General features: G+C 38.5%; 1 protein-coding gene across 1 annotated transcript in view; it reads left to right on the top strand.

The window, feature by feature from the left end:
• Positions 1-24,940, top strand: part of LOC127419710 (collagen alpha-1(XX) chain-like) — a 58,200-nt gene that overhangs the window by 12,364 nt on the left and 20,896 nt on the right. Inside the window, exons 6-17 of the mRNA XM_051661358.1 lie at positions 7,112-7,303; positions 8,107-8,274; positions 8,452-8,571; positions 9,176-9,340; positions 18,695-18,853; positions 18,968-19,137; positions 19,735-19,864; positions 19,998-20,143; positions 20,235-20,364; positions 21,973-22,112; positions 22,271-22,397; positions 22,676-22,815. Coding sequence (XP_051517318.1) covers positions 7,112-7,303; positions 8,107-8,274; positions 8,452-8,571; positions 9,176-9,340; positions 18,695-18,853; positions 18,968-19,137; positions 19,735-19,864; positions 19,998-20,143; positions 20,235-20,364; positions 21,973-22,112; positions 22,271-22,397; positions 22,676-22,815 — 1,787 coding nt within the window. The remainder of the gene's footprint in view (positions 1-7,111; positions 7,304-8,106; positions 8,275-8,451; positions 8,572-9,175; positions 9,341-18,694; positions 18,854-18,967; positions 19,138-19,734; positions 19,865-19,997; positions 20,144-20,234; positions 20,365-21,972; positions 22,113-22,270; positions 22,398-22,675; positions 22,816-24,940) is intronic.

Raw genomic sequence — 24,940 nt, 5'->3', positions numbered from 1 at the left:
TCACTTTTAAGTGTACCTTTTAAATCACATTTAAAAAAAAGCACTTGGCAATTGCTTTTCTTCATTTATTTGCCAGTTTCTTTTCTTCATCTATTTGCCAGTGGCTTTTCTTTATCCATTTGACAATTAAGTTTAAAAATGCCATTGGACAGTTGACACGTGGGAGCAACCAAAGAACTTTCAACTCTGTTTTAAGACACATCCCTCTCCCAGAACAGATCCGGAAAAGGCGGACCAGCTGATACACAGAAGGCGAGCATACTTTGTTGAAAATGGTAGCGCTTAAACTACTGTTGTGTTTTACTTGTTGTCAAGCATTTAAAAACAGTCTCTTTTGAATACTAATTTAAAAATACTATTAATATCTTCCTGCTGTATACATGACTATTTATAATGTTGCAAATAAAGCCTGTAATTCTTAATCTTGTGTTGTGCACATCTTCATAAATATGTTTATTGACTATAACAGTAGCTATACCCAAATTAAACACACTGTACTTTGGCATTAAAGTGCTTTGTGAAGTATTGCTACCTTTATCACATACCTCTCTTGCAACTGTAGTCTGGGTGTTATGGATTTAACATTAATTAATTTACAGTTTAATTGTCAGACTCGATTGTGTTTTACATTTAATTGACACAGATAATGGTAGCTAACATGTCATAAATATTTGAGGTAAAATGTCAAAGCTCTAAGCTAAACATTTTCTGAATAAAAAATATCAAAAATCAACAAGTGTTTTATTTATATTTGCTCTCCCCTTTCACTGCTTGAATTGTGTGAAATGAAGTCATGTCACTTAAAAGGTATCACTTTAATTGAAAGAAAAAAAAAATTCCGGTTGTGTAAGCAAATAGCAGTATAACTTTATCAAACTGTATGAATAGAAACACTTTAGTACAGTTTTATCGAATCCCAATGGTTGTGAATGATCCAGGTACAGTATATGGGGGGTTTGTTCACAAATATGACAGAGAGAGCGGTCATACAGTAAAGTCATATGAAATTGCTGAATAACTGGAAGGTCAGGCCGCATAGAGGCCCGGAGGTCCGGCGTCTTTCTCCAGCTGCTCGGTATCTCACGGTGTTGGAGCGTGAGCATGGGGCCCCATGTGCTTTCAGTCAGCGGCATGGATCATTCTTTTGACGGCATTGCAGTTACCGTGCTCCCTTCCTGGACACGCACCACTGTACACGTTCGTGGAGGACCGCACACGGCATTTAACTGCAGCAGCGACAAGTGACCATTAACTTCTGACACGCCTCGCTTCTGTTTCATTTGCGCGGGCTTCATAAACCACATAAACCTCTATCAATAGCCGTCCAATGACAGACCGTCATACATCTCCTTCAAGTGGGACGTGGGAGAGGGGGTGTCTTAAAACTGAGTCAAAAGTTCATTGGTTGCTCCCACGTGTCAACTATCCAATGGCATTTTTAAACTCGACTGTCAAATGGATAAAGAAAAGCCAAAGTAAAACAAAAAAGAAAAGCCATTGGCAAATAAACGAGGAAAAGCAACTGTCAAATGCTTTTTTAAAAGGCAAATTAAAAGGTGCATTTAAAAGTGACTTATTAATGTGCTATTTTATTGTTATATTTAATTGCATTTAAAACGTATTAAATTGATGATTTATTAATGCACAATTTAATTGTTAAATATAATTACATTTTTAAACGTGAATTAAATAAACATTTAAATGTGTTTATTTGTCCATTTATAAAATAGTTTATTTATTCACGCTTTTTTCAAATTAATAGATTGATCAATTGTTTCTTCATTCTTTTTTAAATGGCACTCCACGGTTTCCATATGTTTCATGCTGTAGATTCAGTAGCGGTGTTGCAGCACCTCTGAATAGTACTGCAGAAAACGGCTTCTCTATGCATGACTGAAAGGATGCACATTCAAGATCTGTTAATGGAACAAATGTCAATTAAAATAATTTAGTTCCTGTATTTTAAGAACTTTACCCGCATTGGCAGCTTACCGGGTGTTAATTTTAGAACCAGACATTGACTTATTCAAATAGGGACAGCGTTATTTCAGCACATTTAGTGCCTTGTTAAAATAAATTGCGGGTGGTTGGTAAATGAGACGGGTTTTTGTGCTGAGATATTGCACAAACCTGGGTCAACTGTTTAGTAAATTTAGCCTTCAGTGTGGTAAACTAGAAATCACTTTATTTTCTGTATATATGTTTTAAGGTCTTACATTACAGCTATTGCAATTTTCTGCTTATTTGCTACTGGCACAGGATGTGTGAAATTGGCCTTAAGTTACTAAAGTGAAGTATTAACAGCATAACATCTCCAGTTGACAAACCCGACATACTTTTATAGTTCCCGCCCTACCCGGTGTTCAGAGAAGAGGAACTTCAGTGTGCTGACCTTCTGTCCTGCCAAATCTCTGTTATTATACATGTTTTACTGGTGGACCTGCAGATGGTTGGACTGGTGTCCGCTCTTTTACTAACCTATTAATAAGAGTCCATTCTCCCACACACACACCTGTAATCAAAGCTGCAGAAATGGTATAGGGGGAACAGGACATGGAGGGGACCCTGTCCACCTATGCTAAGTGTCCATTTAGGACTAGACGGGGTATGGGAATACAGGCAGATCCCATGGCTATTATGACCTACTGTATCTTTGAATAAGTCATTGATTTTTATTACAGTGCTTGCAAGGTAGTATTGATATTCTTCAGAATTCTATTTATTTTTTTCTGCAGTTAAGCTCTTAGCTAAAAGCTGCACTATAGAACTTTGGGCTCTCTAGCAACATCTGTGGTTGAAACCTAAAATTGCAAGCAACTTGCAGAGGAACATTTTACACTAGTTGTGTTTTGACACTGCTCTTCTGCATGGATTAATCTCATGGTTTGAGGTTATCTGCTTTGCCTGTGATCAGCACTCAGAAATCTTCACCTGCAGAGCCATAACATGCTTTCTCAAAATGTTAGTGTTGCTATTACGTTATTGGTTTAACCATCTATAACCAATATATCATGTGCTTGGAAGATAAACAAAACTGATATTTAAATGATTAAACAAGTGTTTTATCCACTACACAATAATGTTTGTATTGCACTACACAATTTAAGAGGTGAAACCTGTGATATGGCCGAGTTCAATGGAACACACTTATTTTATACAAGCTACTGAAATATGTTCAAGAACAGAGATTAAATATACTCTGACAATATTAAGAAATATGCAATGGAAAAATAATGTTTCTTTAATCATTTCTTTGGAAGTTATGGAGATGGTTACATGAAACAAATTAATGTACATTACTATGAAATCAGTACAATAGACAACTTGAATATACATGAGGAATTGCCTTTTAGTACCTTGTTCCTAGTGGATTTTAAACAGACTATCTGCTAAAAGGGCAATAGTAAGTGAGTCGCAGAAATGCAAGTTGAGTTAAAAGAATCCTTTAATAAACAGTGACAAGGTGAGGATACATAGAAGACGATCACTAGGGTTACCAAAACATGACATTTGTGTCAAAGTGTAACAACGAACAAGAATGGAACCAAACTAGTGGTTATTTATACACAAGAGGGTTGATGACCGAATCGGGAACAGATGGCAGTGATGGGGGAAGTGAATGCTGGGAAATGTAGTCCGGGGAAACCAGGAGACAGGACAAAAACCACTTCAAAATAAAAGTCCTAGGAAACATGGTGACTGTGACCATTACACCCCCCCCACAAGGCAACTCCTGGCGCATAAAGGTGAAGGGGGCAGGAGGAAATAGGTGACTGGGGAGGATCCAAGAGAAGACCATGGAGTCTGGGAGTGATCAGGAGGCCAGGGAGGCAACCATAGGACAGGGACCAGGTCAGGAGGTGGAGTTTCTATGGTAGATGGTGAAGTCGTGGGAGGCTCAGGACTAAGAGCCCTGGATGACTGGGAAATGACTCCCATGGCCATGAGCAGCGACTGGGGAAAGGTGTCCTTTTCTGGACAACTGGGAGCGTAGTTACAGGGACGGTCGAGGTTACAGGAATGGGCACTGGCTCGTTAACCGCGGCAGGCATGGGCATTGATTGTGACCCGGGGTTGCCTTCATAAACACCAGCATATGTGGGAAGGGTCACCTCCATGGTCGCTACCGCAGACTGTGTCGGGGAATCAACCACTAGAGCTTGGAGACTGTGAGGGCCCCCCCAAAAACATTTAGGGGGAAAGTGTATGGAGAGGAGTTACCTTGGAGACAGGAGCCATGGAGCCTCATCCTCCCTTCCCACAGGGAAGGGTGAGCCACCTCCACACAGTCAGCCAGCATCCAGTGAGGATCTGCCAGAGGCATCAGTTCCTTCAGTGCACTATTCAGACCCACTCTAAAGTAAATCACCAGAGAGCGGTCATGTAGTGCACTGATTCGCCAGGTGGAGAAACTCAGACATGATCCTCAACTGGATGGTCCCATTGCTCGAGGAGGAGGATGCTGACTGCAGGCAGTAGATCCATTTAGTTGGGTCAGTTCTTCTGTCACATGTTGTATTGATGAGGTGAGAGAACAGGATCCACATGCAGCAATCCTTTAATAAACAATGACAAGAAGGTGAGGATACATAGAAGACAATGACTAGGGTTACCAAAACAAGACATTTGTGTCACCATAAACAATATAACAACAAACAAGAACTGACAATGATGGAACTAACCTAGTGGGTATTTATACACAAGAGGGCTGATGACAGAATCGGGAACAGGTGACAATTATGGGGAACAGATGGCAGTGATGAGGGATGTGAATGCTGGGAAACGTAGTCTGGAGAAAACAGTAGACAGAGGATAAAAACCATTTCAAATTAAGAGTCCTAGGAAACATGGCGACTGTGACTGTGACAGCTATATATACATATATAATATATTATAATTATACTTATTGTTTCCACAACCTTATATTAACTAAGACAATAGTTTATTTGCACATCTAGAAAAATGTTGAAAGGTGATTAATATCTTAAAAAACTTTGAAGAAATGTTGACTTATCACAGCACCTAAAATACACATTTTCCCTTGTACTTTCATGTATATTTTAACCCAACATCTGTATGTTGGAAAAAAAGTTTTTGGACATGTTATTTGTCTGAGCTATAAAGTACTTATTTTAGTGCTTTCTCTAAAAATCCACTCATCAAATTTACAGTAGTTTTATACAGTATGTTTTAAAGTTATGACAAATTTGCACTGTGGGGCCCATTGCCATGACAAGCAGTCAATAGAAATGTCTTTTTTTTTTTTTTTTCAACACAAAAGTTTGAAATTGAGCTGGGGAATGAAATCAATGAGCGTTATGGTGTGGTGTTTTGTGGGCTGGGTTTGATGGGCCTCTCTGGGCCAGAAAGTCCAGGGCCACTTTTTAGTCCCAGTCTGCTCCTGCATGACAACCAATATAAGCTTCAACAACCCTACCAGAAAACATATCCAAGCATTATAGCAAGTAAACAACTTCACTAAACAGATAATAGTTAAACACCCATTCGTAGACTGATGTCCTGTCGCTGCTGTTCTGTACTGGCATAGCTTCTCAAGCCAACATGCGTGAGACACAGCCAGCCCTTCTTTTCTGAGCTTAAGGACAAGACGTAAACACGCAAGGACGAATAACATAAGCCAGCGATTTCGCACCAGATCTGACCCGACAGCTCTAAATAACAATCATTATTGAAGACAAAGACAGGGTTTTGAACTCTGATTTTTTATGTACTCACTCAGTAAATAACTTTTGTTAATTGTAACCAAAAAACTTTTTATGTAGTGCAGCTTTTAGTAAACTTTATACTTTTTAAGAAATATAAGATTAAAATGTGAAAATATCCCACTTTACATTGTTAAAATATTCACCATTAAAAAACTAACCTACACTGTAACATTTGTATACTGAATTGTAATTAGTCTCCTCTCTTGCATATATCTAATTTACCATTTATAGCTGCCCCACCGCAGAAACTGTGTTTTATTACATGTTGATTCTCGCGCACAACCAGAAGAAACAGAAAACAAACCGTTTGTCTTGACAATGACAAACGCAAAACTACACAGAACTAAAACCTAAAACATAAGCTTAAAGGGGTAGTACACCCAAACAAATTCTCTCATCATTTATTCACCCTCATGCCATCCCAGAAGTATATGGCTTTCTTTCTCCTGCAGAACACAATGATATTTAGAAGAATATCTCAGCTCTGTAGGTTCAATGCCAGTAAATGGTGACCAGATCTTTGAAGGTCCAAAAAGCACATAAAGGCCACATAAAAGTAATCCATACGACTCCAGTGGTTAAACCCATATCTACAGAAGTGATATTATAATTGTAGGTGAGAAACAGATCAATAATTAAGTCCTTTTTTACTATAAATCTCCACTTTCACATTCTTCTTATTTTGTTTTCAGCGATTCACATTCTTCGTGGATATCGCCACCTACTGGGCAGGGTGGAGAATTTAAGTAAAAAAAGGACTTAAAAATGTATATGTTTCTCATCCACACCTATTATATTGCTTCTGAAGATATGGATTTATCCACTGGAGTCATGTGGATTACTTTTATGCTGCCTTTATATGCTTTTTGGACCTTCAGAGTCCTGGTCACCATTCACTTGCATTATGGACAAACAGAGTTGAGATATTCTTCTAAAAATATTTGCTTGTGTTCAGCAGAAAGTCAAGAAAGTCATGCATATCTGGGATGGCATGAGGGTGAGTAAATGGTGAGAGAATTTTTTATTTTTTTTTGGGTGAACTATCCCTTTAAAAAGTGTGTAATTTCAGCGCCACCAAGCAGAATTACAAAAATATATTTAAAAAAAATTTAAACAGCCTTCTGAATACGTCCCCATCTTCTGTAAGGCACCCAACTCACTGGTTGACTCCCGCCATTGGATAAGTCACAATTTTTATACCACCACAGAGACACAGTGTTTACAGTTTTAAAGACAATTAACCTATGAATGGCTTACTTATAGTTTTCTATCTGTGTATCTGTCTATCTGTCTATCTATCTATCTGTCTGTCTGTCTGTCTGTCAGTCTGTCTGTCTATCTATCTATCTATCATAATGTTCTAATTGTAATCTCTGTGACTATAGAGCCCCCTGATTTACCTGAGGTTGAGCCAAAGGTTGATAAAAGTACCAAAGAGAATAAGTGGAAAAAAGACAAGAACCGTTTCAAGACTGAGGATAAAAATGATCAAGGAGAGACCAGAGGGAAGCCAGTAAAAGATGTGCCCCCTAACACTGAAAAACCAAAGAGAACCTCCCCAACCCAACCTGTCACAGGTAACACCACTTATAATGCACATCATCAGGCCAACAAAGTATTAGTAAGACATCACAGGTTTTATTTGGAAGAGAGATGAATTACACCACATGAACATTTGTAGCACTCACATTAATTGTGTTTAATCTACATTTACTAAGAGACACCTGGCATACAGGCCAGGGAACAAGTTACGGTCAGTGCTTAATAGAGTTAATGGGCTTTATTGATGTTTCCTGTGTCTGTATATGTGGGGGCTAATAACAGAATTAGATACAAAACAGAATTTATGACACTGTGTAGGTTGTTATCAGAGCCACTTTTTTGCCTCAGGACTGAAATTTGTTCCCTCCTTTCTCCCATAAAAACACACACACACACACAGATTGGAATGCACAGTGTAGGAACTCTCACAAATACACACACAGGATCTTTCGAAATGGGTGTAAAAATAGATTGATATAGGTACAGAGAAGATTGCAAAATGTTTGCAGATATAAAAATCCTTTGATCATGCACAGTTGCTTACAGCAAAACAAACTGTACTTGCACTGACACATGCACACCCAGCCCGTCCTATAGACAGTACAGGCAGCTGCCTTGGGCCCCAACATGCAGAAGGGGGCCTGCAAAGTGTTATATTATGAATGAAAATGCAATCTTGCAAAGGGCCCCACAAACCCACAGGCCAGCCCTTCTTGCACAGACTTAAAGACATTAAAAGATATTCACTAAAACATTTATATTCTCTTAACTCTTATGTTAGCCTGTAGTAAAACAATAGTATTGTCCCCCTGTCCATTTGATTCTTGTCCATCTCCAGCTGTATCCACACGAAAGCCGTTTAAATGCAGCGCTGGTGCACAGGCAGATCTGGTCCTTCTAGTGGACGGATCCTGGAGCATCGGCCGCACCAACTTTAGAAAGGTGCGCGACTTCTTAGAGGGCCTGGTCATTCCCTTTCACATAGGCCCAGAGGGCGTGCAGATAGGTGAGATGTTATATCTGGGCTATATATAGTACATTGAAATTTATATCGAATGCAAATAATATTGACATTTTGATTCAAATAAAGGTTGACTGTATTTTTTTGGTGTGACTTTTGTACGTTATTACTAGCAGCATGGATGAGAATCAATAAATAATGTTTGTTTTGTTATCATGTCAGCGTTATCTCAGTATAGTGGAGACCCACGCACAGAGTGGAATCTCAATAACTTCACCTCTAGAGTGCCGCTTCTGGAGGCCATCAGGAACTTCAGATACAAGGGAGGCAACACCTTCACGGGTATGTGTACACACCAACATTAAAATTCATGATTACATCAGGATTAAATAAGGACGTGTATTACAAGCACTCAAGGACGTGTGTTACAGTGATTTAACCATGGGTAAAGGGTGTTCTTTCACATCACGAAGCAGAGTACAATATGATTAAAGTTACTAATGTTCAATAGAAAGTTACATGTATTATTAATAATAGTTAATAATTATCTGAACAAAAAAAGTAGTTCATTAGCTTAACTGTAGGCTTTTTTTTTTTTTTTTTTTTTTTTTTTTGTGGTTGCAAAATAACAACTTGGCACATTAATATAAAATGCACTGTCACAGTTGTGCGTATATAGTCATTTTTCAACAACTTCAAACATGGCTCATCCAATCAGAATCAAGAGTTGGACTTTTCGGTTTATAATAAATATTTGTATCATATATAAATATCTAAACCATCTTGGCTGCGCAGATACAGGTTATCCAACTTCAATACAATAACAACCAAGCTTATGGTATACAATGATCTTATGAAACTGATACAAAGACATGTCCATAAATTGGAAGATGACTTGTGAACATCAGCACTTTACATTTTTAACTTAATGATCTGTATATCACAGGTCAGGCTCTCATCCATGTTCTTGAGAACAATCTGAAGGAGGAGGCAGGGGCACGGCCCAACACACCACAGTTCCTGCTGCTCTTGACTGATGGCAAATCTCAGGACGATGCCATTGCTGCAGCCAACAGGTTGAAGAACTCCGGTGTGGAGATCATCGCTATTGGTGAGACTCCTGTGCCCAAAGACTTGTATGTAGGGTGGGTGGGGTTAGGTTAGATATAATTTAATATAAATTAATATACATGTGTAAAATGGTTGTGTATGGTTTGACAAAGATGTCCAAATATATTTGGATAAATTGGATAAATCTGAAAAAATTAGGCCCTTTCCCACTGCAGGTACTAAAGCCCATGTTAGGTTCTTTTCCTGGAATGATGGATATAAATAATCAGATGTTTACTGAGAGTGGGTAATTGAATTCTATTATAGACCAAACAGTCATGAAATCTAGTTTACATGAGGGAAGATTTGCGTGCATTTTTCTGCGTGGTTAATTTGCACGAAGACATCTTTTTTAAGTAAATGAGTGAGTATTTCAGTACAGTAATTTATGTTGAGTTATTAAAGCCTTTATTGTAAAAGATTGTGTTGATAAATAAGTTTATATGCATTTTCAACATGTTGTCTGCTGAGTTCAGCGTGTGCTCTATGGAAGTGAGGCGAGGTGTCTCTCCTCTCACTCTGGGTGTAGCACGGAGCACCACACACCCAGCCTAAACTGTAACCTGTAGACACAGGCTGTGTCCGAAAACGGGAAAATGCTTAATTCAGAGGTTGCATAAGGATGTAGGATGAAAATAAGGTGCTTTTTAAACTGTCCTGAGACCAATTTCCTTAAGAGTTTCATTCATCCAAAAATGCTGATATGTAAACCATTAACTGATTAGGCAGCAGGGTAGCTGCCTATGTCTTCGGATGCAGCCAGAATTTGTATAAAACAGCCCTAACAAAAGTGTAGATACGATCCTCGTGTCCCCCGTGAGTGTTGTTGATTTTGTTGTTGTTGCTATTGAATCTCACATGCAACGTCAGAAGAAAAATACTAGATGACATCACTACGGAGGTACTTTTGTTAATGCGAATGCAAAAGAGAAAAGTATCCTCGGGTGTCCCATTCCTCATAAGAGTTCTCATCTAGAAAGTTACTAAAGGAAAAGTACCGGGACTGTGGGTGGGAAAGGGCCGATTGGTTCATGCATTTATGGTTGGTTCATGGATTTATTCTCATGTGTGTACAATATTCATGCCATACCCATACAGGAGTTGATGTTTTAATGCAGCGGTTTTCAAATGTTTTGATGCCAAAGACCCTGAAATATGATGATCCCCTTGTGAGGGACCCACTTTCTAAAATATTAAGGCAGCTATAAGTTCATGTATAAAGACCCATTTACACTGTGTGGGAAAAATAGTAATAAATAGTGTGACATTCTAAAGACAGTTTTTTGTTGTTGATGTTCGCTTTGGTACTATTTTCACAAGTATGTGGTAAATTTTCAAAACTCTAATATCTATTATAGTATAACTATAATAGTACTAATATCACAACAGATAATCAAAAATGCAGTTTTTTCAAACATTTTAGCATAATGTCAATTGACTAAGTACAAAACACAAAATCACAAAGTAACATTTTCACCACACCAAATAAGTGTTTCATCTATATATACACTGGTGGCCAAAAGTTTGGAATAATGTACAGATTTTGCTCTTATGGAAAGAAATTGGTACATTTATTCACCAAAGTGGCATTCAACTGATCACAATGGATAGCCAGCACATTAATAACGTGAAAAATGACTATTACAATTTGAAAAAAATGTTCAGAACTTCTTAAACTACTTAAAGATTTCTCATCAAAAAAATCCTCCATTGCAGCAATGACAGCTTTGCAGATCCTTGACATTCTAGCTGTCAGTTGGTCCAGATACTCAGGTGACATTTCACCCCACGCTTCCTGTAGCACTTCCCAAAGATGTGGCTGTCTTGTCGGGCACTTCTCACGCGCCTTACAGTCTAACTGATCCCACAAAAGCTCAATGGGGTTAAGTGTTTCTGTGTGTGTCTGTGTTTCTTTGCCCACTCTAACCTTTTCTTTTTGTTTCAAAAGTGTCTTTTTCTTTGCAATTCTTCCCATAAGGCCTGCACCCCTGAGTCTTCTCTTTACTGTTGTACATGAAACTGGTGTTGAGCAGGTAGAATTCAATGAAGCTGTCAGCTGAGGACATATGAGGCGTCTATTTCTCAAACTAGAGACTCTGATGTACTTAGCCTCTTGTTTAGTTGTACATCTGGCCTTCAACATCTCTTTCTGTCCTTGTTAGAGCCAGTTGTCCTTTGTCTTTGAAGACTGTAGTGTACACCTTTGTATGAAACTGTAAGTTTTTTGGCAATTTCAAGCATTGTATAGCCTTCATTCCTCAAAACAATGATTGACTGACGCGTTTCTAGAGAAAGCTGTTTCTTTCTATTGCATGCTGTGGCCACTCAAAAACAAACATAAAGACAATGTTAAGCTTCATTTAACGAACCAAATAGCTTTCAGCAGTATTTGATATAATGGCAAGTGATTTTCTAGCACCAAATGAGCAGTTTAGCATGATTACTCAAGGATAAGGTGTTGGAGTGATGGCTGCTGAAAATGGGGCCTGTCTAGATTTGATCAAAAATGACTTTTTTCAAATAGTGATGGTGCTGTTTTTCACACCAGTAATGTCCTGACTATACTTTGTGATCAGTTGAATGCCACTTTGGTGAATTAAAATACCAATTTCCTTCCAAAACAGCGAAATCTGTACATTATTCCAAACTTTTGGCCGCGAGTGTACCTCATAATGCTTTTAACATTAAACTTTTCATTTGCATCTGTTGTCATTCAGTTTTAATACATTTTAATATAATTTCATCCAACTGATCATAATGGTTAATCAATGAATCATTTGGTATATCTATAGATTTTCAACTGGTTTGACTATTTTATGTGTTTGTAAAATATCAACATCTACAGTAAATCACAAGTTCAGAACAGGAAAACATAATGCATTTGTTACAGTATTGCCAATTTACATCATACGTAACCACTATTGTTTACAGTATGCATTCAGATTGTGTGTATGAGCATTTGCAATTTGTCAACAAAGTGCAGTATAGACTGCAAGGAACAGGAACCAAATAATGCATTTTTATACTGGAAGCCAGTCACAGAGGTGGGCATCAGAGGGAGGAGGAGGGCAGGATCTGGTGAGCCCATCATTGTCCACTATGTGATTTAGTAAACAAAGGCCTAACTACTTTAAAGCAAATTACAGGACTGTGACAAATGTGTGAGTCTCATTTGTAATTCACTTTGGTTACTATAAAAGCATCTGCTAAATGACTAAAAGTAAATGTTACTACTCACTCCTAAACTATCAATTCATACTGTACTGTAAGAGTACGGTACAGTAAATTACATTACAGTGTACATTACTGTACTTGTTACACAATTCTTACAGTATCACATATTGACAACATATTCTGTACTGTCAGAATTGACAGAGAATGTGAGTCCAGCATCATACTGTATCTTCATTATTCACATCTTTTGATTACACATTACACAACTGCAATTATTATTACAGGTATTATGAATTTACAGTAATGTTAGTTTGGTCAGGCATTGTAAGTGTATTTCCTAATGTGACTTTAAAATATTTAACATCTTTAAGGTTAATTTGAAGCATGTGTCTTGCATTGTTTGCTACAGAATGAACAAATTGATAAAATGACTAAATAGAAAGAAGATCCTTCTGTTGTAAACGTTCTCATTACACGTCACAATAATCTTGTGTTCTGAAACAGTGATTATATAAGCATGTTAGCAGGTTTTGAAAGAATGACTAGCTTTGTTACAAGTGTGATCAGTTTGGTGTTTTGTACTAAGAGTTTTGAAAATGTACCACTTGCATGTGAAAATAGTACCAAAGGGATTAAAAAAAAAAACTGTATATTGTATAACTGTATATTGTCATTGTGCTATAGCCAAATTAACAAATTAAATTAAAATATTATCTGGAAAATATTTACATTACCTTTAATTTACAGTGTATCTTTTTTCTACCCACTAATAGAGTAGTATTAGATGTATAAACCTAAAAAAAATAAAAAAATAAAAATAAAAATAAAAACATTTTCAATTCAATCCAAGTGTATTTTTGTTGCGTTAATTTCAATAAATATCAGTAACACTTTACAATAAGGTTCTATTTGTTGACAGTAGTTAACATGAACTTTCAATGAGCAATACTTTTACAGCATTTATTAATCTTGCTTAATGTTAATCTCAACATATAGTAATACATTTTCAAAGTCATACAAATTTAAACATGTATATGTTAACATAAGTTAATGCACTTGAGATTAATAATAATAATTACAGCATAAAAATGCTGTAAAAAATATATTGTTCATTGTTATTTCATGATATATAATGCATTTACTAATGTAAAGGAATGGAACCTTATTGTAAAGTATTACTATATTTTTTTAACAGCATTTATTCATCTTGGTAAATGTTAATTTATAAAAAAAACAATTGTTCATTGTTAGTTCATTATGCATTAACTAATGTTAACATATACAACTTTTAGTTTTACAAATGTATAAGTATTTGCAGAAATTAACATTAAACAAGATTAAAAAATGCTGTTTAAGTATTGCTAATTCATGTTAACCAATGTAGTTAACTAATGTTACTGAATACAACCTTATTGTATCATTATAAAGCAGTTTTAGAGATGCCTTACAACGTTGAATTTTAATTGTGGCCCCCTGGGGGTCTTCAGAACCCAGTTTGAAAACCCCTGTGTTAACAGATGTGCAGTTAATAAAAGAATATTGGATCACATCCCGAGATGCTTTGTAGGGATTAATGCTTTTTGCTAGTGATGAAAACGTCTCGGTTACGTACGTAACCTCGGTTCCCTGAGACGAGGGGAACGAGACAGCTGACGCATATGGGAGTGTCCTTCTGCACAACCTAGTTGAAACCTCTCTATAATAACACCAATTCTAATATTGGCTATGGTGTTTGAGCCACGCCCAATTAGGCACGAAGCTGTCCGCTATAAAAGCATGTGGTTCCCACGTATGCCTCTGATTGGCTAGTAATAATCAATCAGTCCAGAGGACAGATGTGCGATAAGATCTGTTTCTGAGTTAACATTTTGAATGGCCGTCGAGAGTGCGCGATTCAAGCATCTCAGAAAATGAATGGGCCGAAGCCCGAAACGGGACGGCCGACTTGCAAATTGTATCGTATAACCATGTTCGATCGTTTTTAGCACCCAGTCGGAATGTCAGTAAGAGCTTACCACATGTCCACGTAACTGGACAGAGGACAATTTAGTATGTTCATAACATGATATAATGCACCGCTCACCACTGGGAAGCGGTTGTGTATAATGTGTGGGCTTTGAAGTGGGAAAGCTCTTTATTAAAAAAGCGTGAGCGTCTCCTGCATGTGCAACAAGCGCTGTACTCTTTTTTGCAATCTTTGTATGTTCATTACAATATATAATGTGCAGCTCACCACTGGGAAGCAGTTGTGCAAAATGTGTGTGCTTTGAAGTGGGAAAGCTCTTTACTGAAAAAGTGTGAGCGTCTCTTGCGAGCGCTGTACTTTTTTTGCAGTCTTTGTATGTTCATACCTGATATAATGCACCGCTCACCACTGGGAACCAGTTGTGCATAATGTGCAAACTTTATTGCATGTGATTAATGTGAGACACATAAAACAACATATTGAACAACATTTTGAACAACAATATTCCTTTCCTGACAAACAGCAGTGGGGAAGAGGGGAACAGCATTGTCAGGAGTGCTTTTGCTGCACGATGGGGGTTTCCCGTCAGCACGGTGCTTGCGCTGAGGCGGATGCCTTCGTTTGGGCCACGGCTTGCGTGGCTTTACCAGCAGCTCCAGGATTTTGTCAGTTCGTTATGAACTTCCGGAAAAAGCGGGGCAGATCTGCAGAACGTGGTTGCTTGATGGCGTCTGGACTACCCGAACCATTCATCAAGGCGTGGTTTTTCAGGTTTCTCTGGAGATTACTCGAGACCAAGCTCTTCGACCGCCCTTGAAAGGACTCAGAGTATTTCCTTTTCAGTGGCGCATGCACGCACCTCGCCCTCGCTGGGGGAAACATCATCTAATGACCACTCGTCAGATGCAGCGAGAGTCAAAACATCATCATCCCCAGCATCAGAACCGGCGAACATGACGAGGCAGCGCGCTCCTACAGAGGGCTGAAGCTCGTCACGCACACACTGTATCGGCATAGATGCAGTACATGGAGATTGAGGGGCTCGTGGGGCATGTGTCAGCACGAGGTCCACCACAAATTCATCCTGCTCGACCTCGCGGCCCTGCCGTGCCTCCTCGTGTGATCCCTCGGTAGTCACAGAAGAGGAGGGTGGTTGGCCGCATGAGGCTGAACCATCCCTTAGGACGAGGGCGATTCATGAGCGAAGTGTCTTGAGACTCATGCCCTCACAATGAGGGCAGTCTGTCTCTATAAGAGCTGTCTCTGCTTGGGCACAGCTCAGACAGTGAATGCATCTCTCATGCTGATCTGACGGCGGGATGTGTCCCTCGCATAAGAAAACACTTACAGAACGACATCTTTAAAAATACGCGAACACATAAGCGGCTCTTTTAGTTTTATATACAGTTGTGCTCAAAATTTGCATACCCTGGCAGAAGTTGTGAAATTTTGGCATTGATATTGAAAATATGACTGATTATGCCAAAAAACTGTCTTTTATTTAAGGATAGTGATCATATGAAGCCATTTATTATCACATAGTTGTTTGGCTCCTTTTTAAATCATAATGATAACAGAAATCACCCAAATGGCCCTAATCAAAAATTTACATACCCTTGAATGTTTGGCCTTGTTACAGACACACAAGGTGACACACACAGGTTTAAATGGCAATTAAAGGTTAATTTCCCACACCTGTGGTTTTTAAATTGCAATTAGTGTCTGTGTATAAATAGTCAATGAGTTTGTTAACTCTCACGTGGGTGCACTGAGCAGGCTAGATACTGAGCCATGGGGAGCAGAAAAGAACTGTCAAAAGACCCGCGTAACAAGGTAATGGAACTTGATAAAGATGGAAAAGGATATAAAAATATATCCAAAGCCTTGAAAATGCCAGTCAGTACTATTCAATCACTTATTAAGAAGTGGAAAATTCGGGGATTTCTTGATACCAAACCAAGGTCAGGTAGACCACGAAAGATTTCAGTCACAACTGCCAGAAGAATTGTTCGGGATACAAAGAATAACCCACAGGTAACCTCAGGAGAAATACAGGCTGCTCTGGAAAAAGACGGTGTGGTTGTTTCAAGGAGCACAATACAACGATACTTGAACAAAAATGAGCTGCATGGTCGAGTTGCCAGAAAGAAGCCTTTACTGCGCTAATGCCACAAAAAAGCCTGGTTACAATATGCCCGACAACACCTTGACACGCCTCACAGCTTCTGGCACACTGTAATTTGGAGTGACGAGACCAAAATAGAGCTTTATGGTCACAAGCGCTATGTTTGGAGAGGGGTCAACAAGGCCTATAGTGAAAAGAATACCATCCCCACTGTGAAGCATGGTGGTGGCTCACTGAAGTTTTGGAGGTGTGTGAGCTCTAAAGGCATGGGGAATCTTGTGAAAATTGATGGCAAGATGAATGCAACATGTTATCAGAAAATACTGGCAGACAATTTGCATTCTTCTGCATGAGAGCGCCCCATGTGCAGCTTTTGGACTTTCCAGCATGACAATGACCTTAAGCACAAGGCCAAGTTGACCCTCCAGTGGTTACAGCAGAAAAAGGTGAAGGTTCTGGAGTGGCCATCACAGTCTCCTGACCGTAATATCATCGAGCCACTCTGGGGAGATCTCAAACGTGCGGTTCATGCAAGATGACCAAAGACTTTGTATGACCTGGAGGCATCACCACCTGCAAAAATTTGGGGCCTCATAGACAACTATTACAAAAGACTGCACGCTGTCATTGATGCTAAAGGGGGCAATACACAGTATTAAGAACTAAGGGTATGCAGACTTTTGAACGGGTCATTTCATTTTTTTCTTTGTTGCCATGTTTTGTTTTATGATTGTGCCATTCTATTATAACCTACAGTTGAATATGAATCCCATAAGAAATAAAAGGAATGTGTTTTGCCTGCTCACTCATGTTTTCTTTAAAAATGGTACATATATTACCAGTTCTCCAAGGGTATGCAAACTTTTGAGCACAACTGTATATATACATTACCGGTCAAAAGTTTTGAAACACTTGACCGAAATGTTTCTCATGATCTTAAAAATCTATTGATCTGAAGGCGTATGCTTAAATGTTTGAAATTAGTTTTGTAGACAAAAATATAATTGTGCCACCATATTAATTTATTTCATTATAAATCTAAAATTTTATTTAAAAAAAAAAGTTTTTGAAATTGATGACAGACCAAATAATAAAGAAAAACAGCCAATAAGTGCCCAACATAGATATTGAACTCCTTCAATACTGTTTAAAAAGCATCCCAGAGTGATACCTCAAGAAGTTGGTTGAGAAAATGTCAAGAACACATTTCTGAAAATTCTAGGCAAAGGGTGAGTTCTTTGAAGATGCTAAAATATAACACAGTTTTGAGTTATTTTGGATTTTGTTTAGTCACAACATAATTCCCATAGTTCCATTTATGTTATTCCATAGTTTCATGACTTTACTCTTATTCTAAAATGTGAAAAAAATAAATAAATAAATAAATTATAATAAAGAATGAGTGTTTCAAAACTTTTGACCAGTAGTGTGTGTGTGTGTGTATATATATATATATATATATATATATATATATATATATATATATATATATATATATATATATATATATATATACACACACACAGTATATATACACATACATATACACAATAACACAATAAGGATTATATTATTGATACAAAACCTTATATATAAGGATACAAAATATGTGCCAAAGTGCTGCAAGGAATCAGGAAGCTGAAGCGGTCCGTTCACCAGTGATGCGTCAAAGGTGGAGTAAATGTTCGCCAGAACACTGCAGGGGAGCGGAGAGTCTTCTCGTTGCCGTGAATATCCCACCTGCTGACTCGTGTATGTCAACGGCGAAGTTGTAGAGGGGTTCAAGATGAGAGATGAATCGCTGTCATGAAAGAAGAAATTTCTGAGGAATTTATAGCAGACAGTTTCATACCTAAAAGGGCGGGGCTTAAACACCATAGCCAATATTAGAATTGCCATTATTGTAGAGAGGTTTCAACTAGGTCATGTAGAAGGACACTCCCATATGCATCAGCTTAGTGACGCAATGTCAAGTGTACTGAGTCGTAAGGGAACATATGCCATTGCCTGTTCTCTGTTGTAATTAAAATGACCTTTGCTATAGTTATAACATATGTTATATCTTTTTTATCTCTTTCCAACCACACTAGGTGTGAAAAATGCAGATGAGGCAGAGTTGAGGCAGGTGGCGTCTGAGCCTCTGGAGCTAAATGTGTATAATGTGAATGATTTTCCTCTGCTCAGTAAACTGGTGGGAAGACTAGCTCGTATCGTCTGTGGCAAGATTGAAGACCGTATTAAAGCGAAGAGTATGTCGATCACACACACATTAACTGGTGATTCAACACATTCCCACGCAATATCACTGTTTACTCACATTTTAACAAAAACGTGTGTGTGTGTGTGTGTCTTTTGTGGAGAAGGAATGGAACATCCCACTCAGGACCCAGTTCTGTCCTATCCAAGCCCAACTGATCTGCAGTACGTAGGACTAAGTTCGAGAGAGGTGCATCTGCATTGGACCACCCCCAGCAGAGCTCCCCAGCAGTACAGAGTGGTGTACCACACCGCAGAAGAACAGAGTCTGAAGGAGGTGAGCCAAGTTTGTAGTGCTCCCTTAGACACTAAAAATGTTTCTACATATCTAGGAGTTGGTATCTGCCATGCATTGGTACACACCTGAAGGCTGTTGTCTTGTAAAGATGTCTAAAGCTCTAATTGCTTGAGTGAGGTTTGAGATGTCTGTGGTTTATAGTATGTCACTGTGGAATGTAAATGTAAAAGCACAGGGAATGAGAAATCAGCTTGGCTGATTGTTGCTGCCATCTACACAACACTTTCAGGACACTTTCTCTGCTTAAATTGGTAATACTTTGACTAGGCAAGTGTCTCTAATATGCTTAAAGGAATAGTTCATCCAGAAATTAAAATTCATCATTTACTCACCCTCATGCCGTCTCAAACTCGTATGACTTTCTTTCTTCTTTGTAACACAAACAAAGATATTCTGAGGGAGGTATGAGGTGTTTATGTCCATGCAATATAAGTAAGTTGGGTCAGTGGGGGTTAAAAAAAGGACACAAAGGTGGTCTAAAGCAATACATTCTAAGTCCTTATAAACTATAAATCATTCTTTATGTTCTGTTTAAATGAATAAACTGATGGTGTGTTATTTCATTTTTGCTCTCAGGTGGTGGTGAATGGAACAGACTCCATGACACTGCTGACAGGACTGTCCTCACAGACACAATATCATATATCCATCTTCCCTGTCTATGAGAACAATGTGGGCTCTGCTCTTAGAGGCACCTTCACTACATGTGAGTCTCAGCACTGAAATTCATGAATATAAATCATATATATATATATATATATATATATATATATATATATATATATATATATATATATATATATATATCTCACAAAAAACCTGTCCTCTCCTCTCTGAAGTGCCACTGGCCATGCCTGAGGCTCTGAAGGTCACTGCCTCCTCCCCCAGTAGTTTGCAGGTGAGCTGGCAGCCAGCTGCAGGAGCCACGCAGTACATGGCCTTGTACTCAGCACTCACTGATGGAGAGCCTGATGATGCCAGAGAGGTCAGTTTGGATTATTGTGATGTCCCATGTGGCTAAGTGCGCTGTCTCTAATCACAATGGTTTGACACTTTTCCTGTGTTTTTTGTGGCAGGTAAAGTTCGGACCTGCTCAGACAGATGTGGAGTTGGTGGATCTGATGCCATCCACAGATTATTCAGTCACTCTTTATGCTCTTTATGACGAGGACCCAAGTGATCCAGTCACAGCTATCGGCACCACCTGTAAATACTCATTTATTATCAACACTCACACAGAAACATACTGTATCTGCCTTTATATAGATGTCTGTACAGGGCTGACTTTTCCATGCCGCTCCCACAGAATTTTACTATGTCAACACTCTCCCTACTTATGGGCCGTTCACACAGAACATGTTCTTACTTTAAAAAATAGGAAGATGCAACACAGCAAAAAGATGCATCTTTTAAATTTACACAGCATCTCATGGCATGAGACACTGAAAGAAAAACAATGAGAAACTTGGTATTGGTCAAAGACATTTGTCTAATGCAAGTGTACATTGAGCAACAATGAAAAAATAGCGCAGCTGAACGCAGGAATGTGTTTTGTGTGAACGGCCAGTTCTAATGATTTTCTTCCCATATGCTCCCACTTAATGTAGGTACTATGACTGCTATCAGTCGATTAAATTTCTTAATCACAATTAATCGTATAATTCTTCATGATTAATTGCAAATTTTGAAAGTGCTGAAATTTGACTCAAAATGCATTTATTTCCTTCTTAGGAAAAAAAACAAAGCAATATGTAACAATATAATGCTTTATTTACATTTTCAAAACAAAGCCTTCTACAGTATAAAGATAGAAATGTACTGAAATATCACCAATTCAAGTAACATTAAACATTTCCCAAAGTCTAAGTGGGAGTTTGACTAATTAAAAGAACTAGTCCCCACATAGGTTGCATATTCATTGCAATGGTCATTAAATCTCTTAAACTCTCATCCTCCACAATATTAATCTGATGGTAGACTGTGGCTATCCGCTTTGTTACAGCAATCATGAAGCCACATTCATGATCCGTGTCAGAACATCAACACCAGCATCAAGCACCAATTTGAACTCCACATGAAAATCGCTAGCAGACAAAAACTTTTCATTCTGTGTTCCATCTAGGCTTGTTTTGTACATCAAATAGAGTTAAGAGATCCTTTCCCCATCACTTTATCACTGACACTGTGTGTGTTTGTGGAAACATCAACACATTACAAAGGTTCCGCCCTTCCAACCAGAGTTTATGCTGGTTTATTCTGTATTAACATTAAATGTGTTAATCACAATTAAGAAACATTAACTCATTAAACTTTTTAATTTTTGACAGCATTAATTTGACAGCTCTAGTAAATATCAAAACCTAGATGGCTGCTTCTCATGTTAAAATTAACATTCAGTTAACTACATTAACATCCTAGTTGCTCAAAGTTAATTATAAAATGAAAATTTTACGAAAACGATATTACTGGAAAATGAAACTATTTAAACAACCATCTGTAAATGATGTGCTGTTCACTGCTATTCTAACACTGACTGTCTTTGCTTCAGACACATACTCTTTGAACACTCCTGTGAATGACGTAACTGTAAAAGAATCACTCAATAATTTTTTGAACTGATTAACTGAAACAAACAGTTTGCAAAAACTGAAATGTGTCAGACTTTCCAACACTACAGGAAACTAAGAACTATGTTTCAAATGCATCATTTAAAAAATTAGACGACTCAAATTTAGTCCGGCACCACAACAAATAAAACCGTATCCGTCTACCTCTATATCCTTTGCTCATTCCCTCTCATCTTCTCTCTTTCAGTCCCATTGCCATCTCCTCTCAGTTTACAGTTTCCTATGGTCAGCCACAGCACTCTGAGGGTCACGTGGGTCCCTGGAGCTGTCGATGTTCCCACCCACCGCATCATCTACAGCACCAATCATGGCAGTGATGTCAAGAAGGTGAGCAGATCCAGGACATCTCTCCCTTTTTTATATTCTCGATGTTCTGCTTGAACAGCTTGTAGTTATGCAGACAGCCCTTGCTTTCTTGTCTCACGTTGGTAATAAAAGTACATCTTGCTACTGTATGTCACACTCTTTCTTTCCCTGCTTCTCAGGTTGAAGTCAAAGGTGTGAACACAGTGTTACTGCAGAATCTGTCATCACTCTCTAGATATCTGGTGTCAGTGCTGTCACTCTACGACAAAGGCCTGTCCACTCCTGTTACAGCCAATGTCACTACCTGTAAGTTACATACATATCTTTTTGTGACAAATTTTTGACAAACTAATGCAAAATTTGAGGATTTTTGCTCATTCAAATTTTTGTTTCTTCATCCATTCCTCCACCTCAATACATCCATTCATCCATCCACCTATTCATCCATCCATTCATCCACCCATCCCTCCATTCATCCACCCCTCCCTCCATACACCCACCCATCCACCCATCTATCCACCCACTCAACCATCCACAAATCCACCCACCCATCCATCCATCCATCCATCCAATCTATCTCTCAGTGAAGGTACCTGCTCCCTCAGACCTGAGAGTAACTAACTTCTCTGGCAGTGACATAACAGTACGATGGGAAGCCGCAGCAGATGACGTGGTCTCTTATCTCATCAAATGGATCTCCCTTAGTGGAGGAGATCTCAGGCAGGTCAGCTCCAGCTCTCAGCACTTTATACATTGCTTCTATGCTATCAGATCTGTCAGAAATAGAATGGATGGCCACATGAATGTGTGATTAATGTCATTATGAACAGGGTTTCCACGTTCATGCATTGTAAAAATTAAAAGATACTCTAGGCACCATTTGGGGTACCTCAGCTGCCACACCTAAGCTGAACCCTCTGGAGATCCTCCAGACAACCTTCAAAGCCTCAGATATCCTATTTATGTTCTCAAGGAGCCTCAAAGTCTATTCCTTATAATGCGGTTACAGAAGGAACCGTTGACAGTCTAGAGTGACTGCAGAAAGTTTTTCCAGTGTGACAACTGAGGAACCCTAATGGTGCCTCAAGTATCTTTTAATTTTTATAGTGTGGAAAACGTGGACATTTTTTAATGGATTTAAGAAAATAATTAACCACAGTTTTCCTGCCTTGGAAGATTTACGCTAACGAATAAAATATTAAAATATCATAGGAAACTCAGAAATTTCTGTAGTGAATATACTTTTCTTTTTTTTTCTTTTTTTTTTTTCTTTTTTTTTTTGCTCAGTTTGCTTTGTGTCGAGCAATATTTTTGAAATGATTTCTACAAATCCTCATCCAATAATCACATACATTTAGAAAAATAATTGAACATTTCTGGTCAAAATGTACAGGTGCATCTCAATAAATTAGAATGTCGTGGAAAAGTTCATTTATTTCAGTAATTCAACTCAAATTGTGAAACTCGTGTATTAAATAAATCAAATGCACACAGACTGAAGTAGTTTAAGTCTTTGGTTCTTTTAATTGTGATGATTTTGGCTCACATTTAACAAAAACCCACCAATTCACTGTCTCAACAAATTAGAATATGGTGACATGCCAATCAGCTAATCAACTCAAAACACCTGCAAAGGTTTCCTGAGCCTTCAAAATGGTCTCTCAGTTTGGTTCAGTACGCTACGTAATTATGGGGAAGACTGCTGATCTGACAGTTGTCCAGAAGATAATCATTGACACCCTTCACAAGGAGGCTGTTCACAGAGTGCTGTATCCAAGCATGTTAACAGAAAGTTGAGTGGAAGGAAAAAGTGTGGAAGAAAAAGATGCACAACCAACCGAGAGAACCGCAGCCTTATGAGGATTGTCAAGCAAAATCGATTCAAGAATTTGGGTGAACTTCACAAGGAATGGACTGAGGCTGGGGTCAAGGCATCAAGAGCCACCACCCACAGACGTGTCAAGGAATTTGGCTACAGTTGTCGTATTCCTCTTGTTAAGCCACTCCTGAACCACAGACAACGTCAGAGGCGTCTTACCTGGGCTAAGGAGAAGAAGAACTGGACTGTTGCCCAGTGGTCCAAAGTCCTCTTTTCAGATGAGAGCAAGTTTTGTATTTCATTTGGAAACCAAGGTCCTAGAGTCTGGAGGAAGGGTGGAGAAGCTCATAGCCCAAGTTGCTTGAAGTCCAGTGTTAAGTTTCCACAGTCTGTGATGATTTGGGGTGCAATGTCATCTGCTGGTGTTGGTCCATTGTGTTTTTTGAAAACCAAAGTCACTGCACCCACTTACCAAGAAATTTGAGCACTTCATGCTTCCTTCTGCTGACCAGCTTTTTAAAGATGCTGATTTCATTTTCCAGCAGGATTTGGCACCTGCCCACACTGCCAAAAGCACCAAAAGTTGGTTAAATGACCATGGTGTTGGTGTGCTTGACTGGCCAGCAAACTCACCAGACCTGAACCCCATAGAGAATCTATGGGGTATTGTCAAGAGGAAAATGAGAAACAAGAGACCAAAAAATGCAGATGAGCTTAAGGCCACTGTCAAAGAAACCTGGGCTTCCATACCACCTCAGCAGTGCCACAAACTGATCACCTCCATGCCACGCCGAATTGAGGCAGTAATTAAAGCAAAAGGAGCCCCTACCAAGTATTGAGTACATATACAGTAAATGAACATACTTTCCAGAAGGCCAACAATTCACTAAAAATTTTTTACATCTTATGATGTATTCTAATTTGTTGAGATAGTGAATTGGTGGGTTTTTGTTAAATGTGAGCCAAAATCATCACAATTAAAAGAACCAAAGACTTAAACTACTTCAGTCTGTGTGCACTGAATTTATTT

The sequence above is a fragment of the Myxocyprinus asiaticus genome, chromosome 29 (genome assembly GCF_019703515.2).
Source record: "Myxocyprinus asiaticus isolate MX2 ecotype Aquarium Trade chromosome 29, UBuf_Myxa_2, whole genome shotgun sequence".
Taxonomy (NCBI): Eukaryota; Metazoa; Chordata; class Actinopteri; order Cypriniformes; family Catostomidae; genus Myxocyprinus; species Myxocyprinus asiaticus.
Note: the sequence above shows the minus strand (reverse complement) of the source record. Positions and strands in the feature narration are given on the sequence as shown.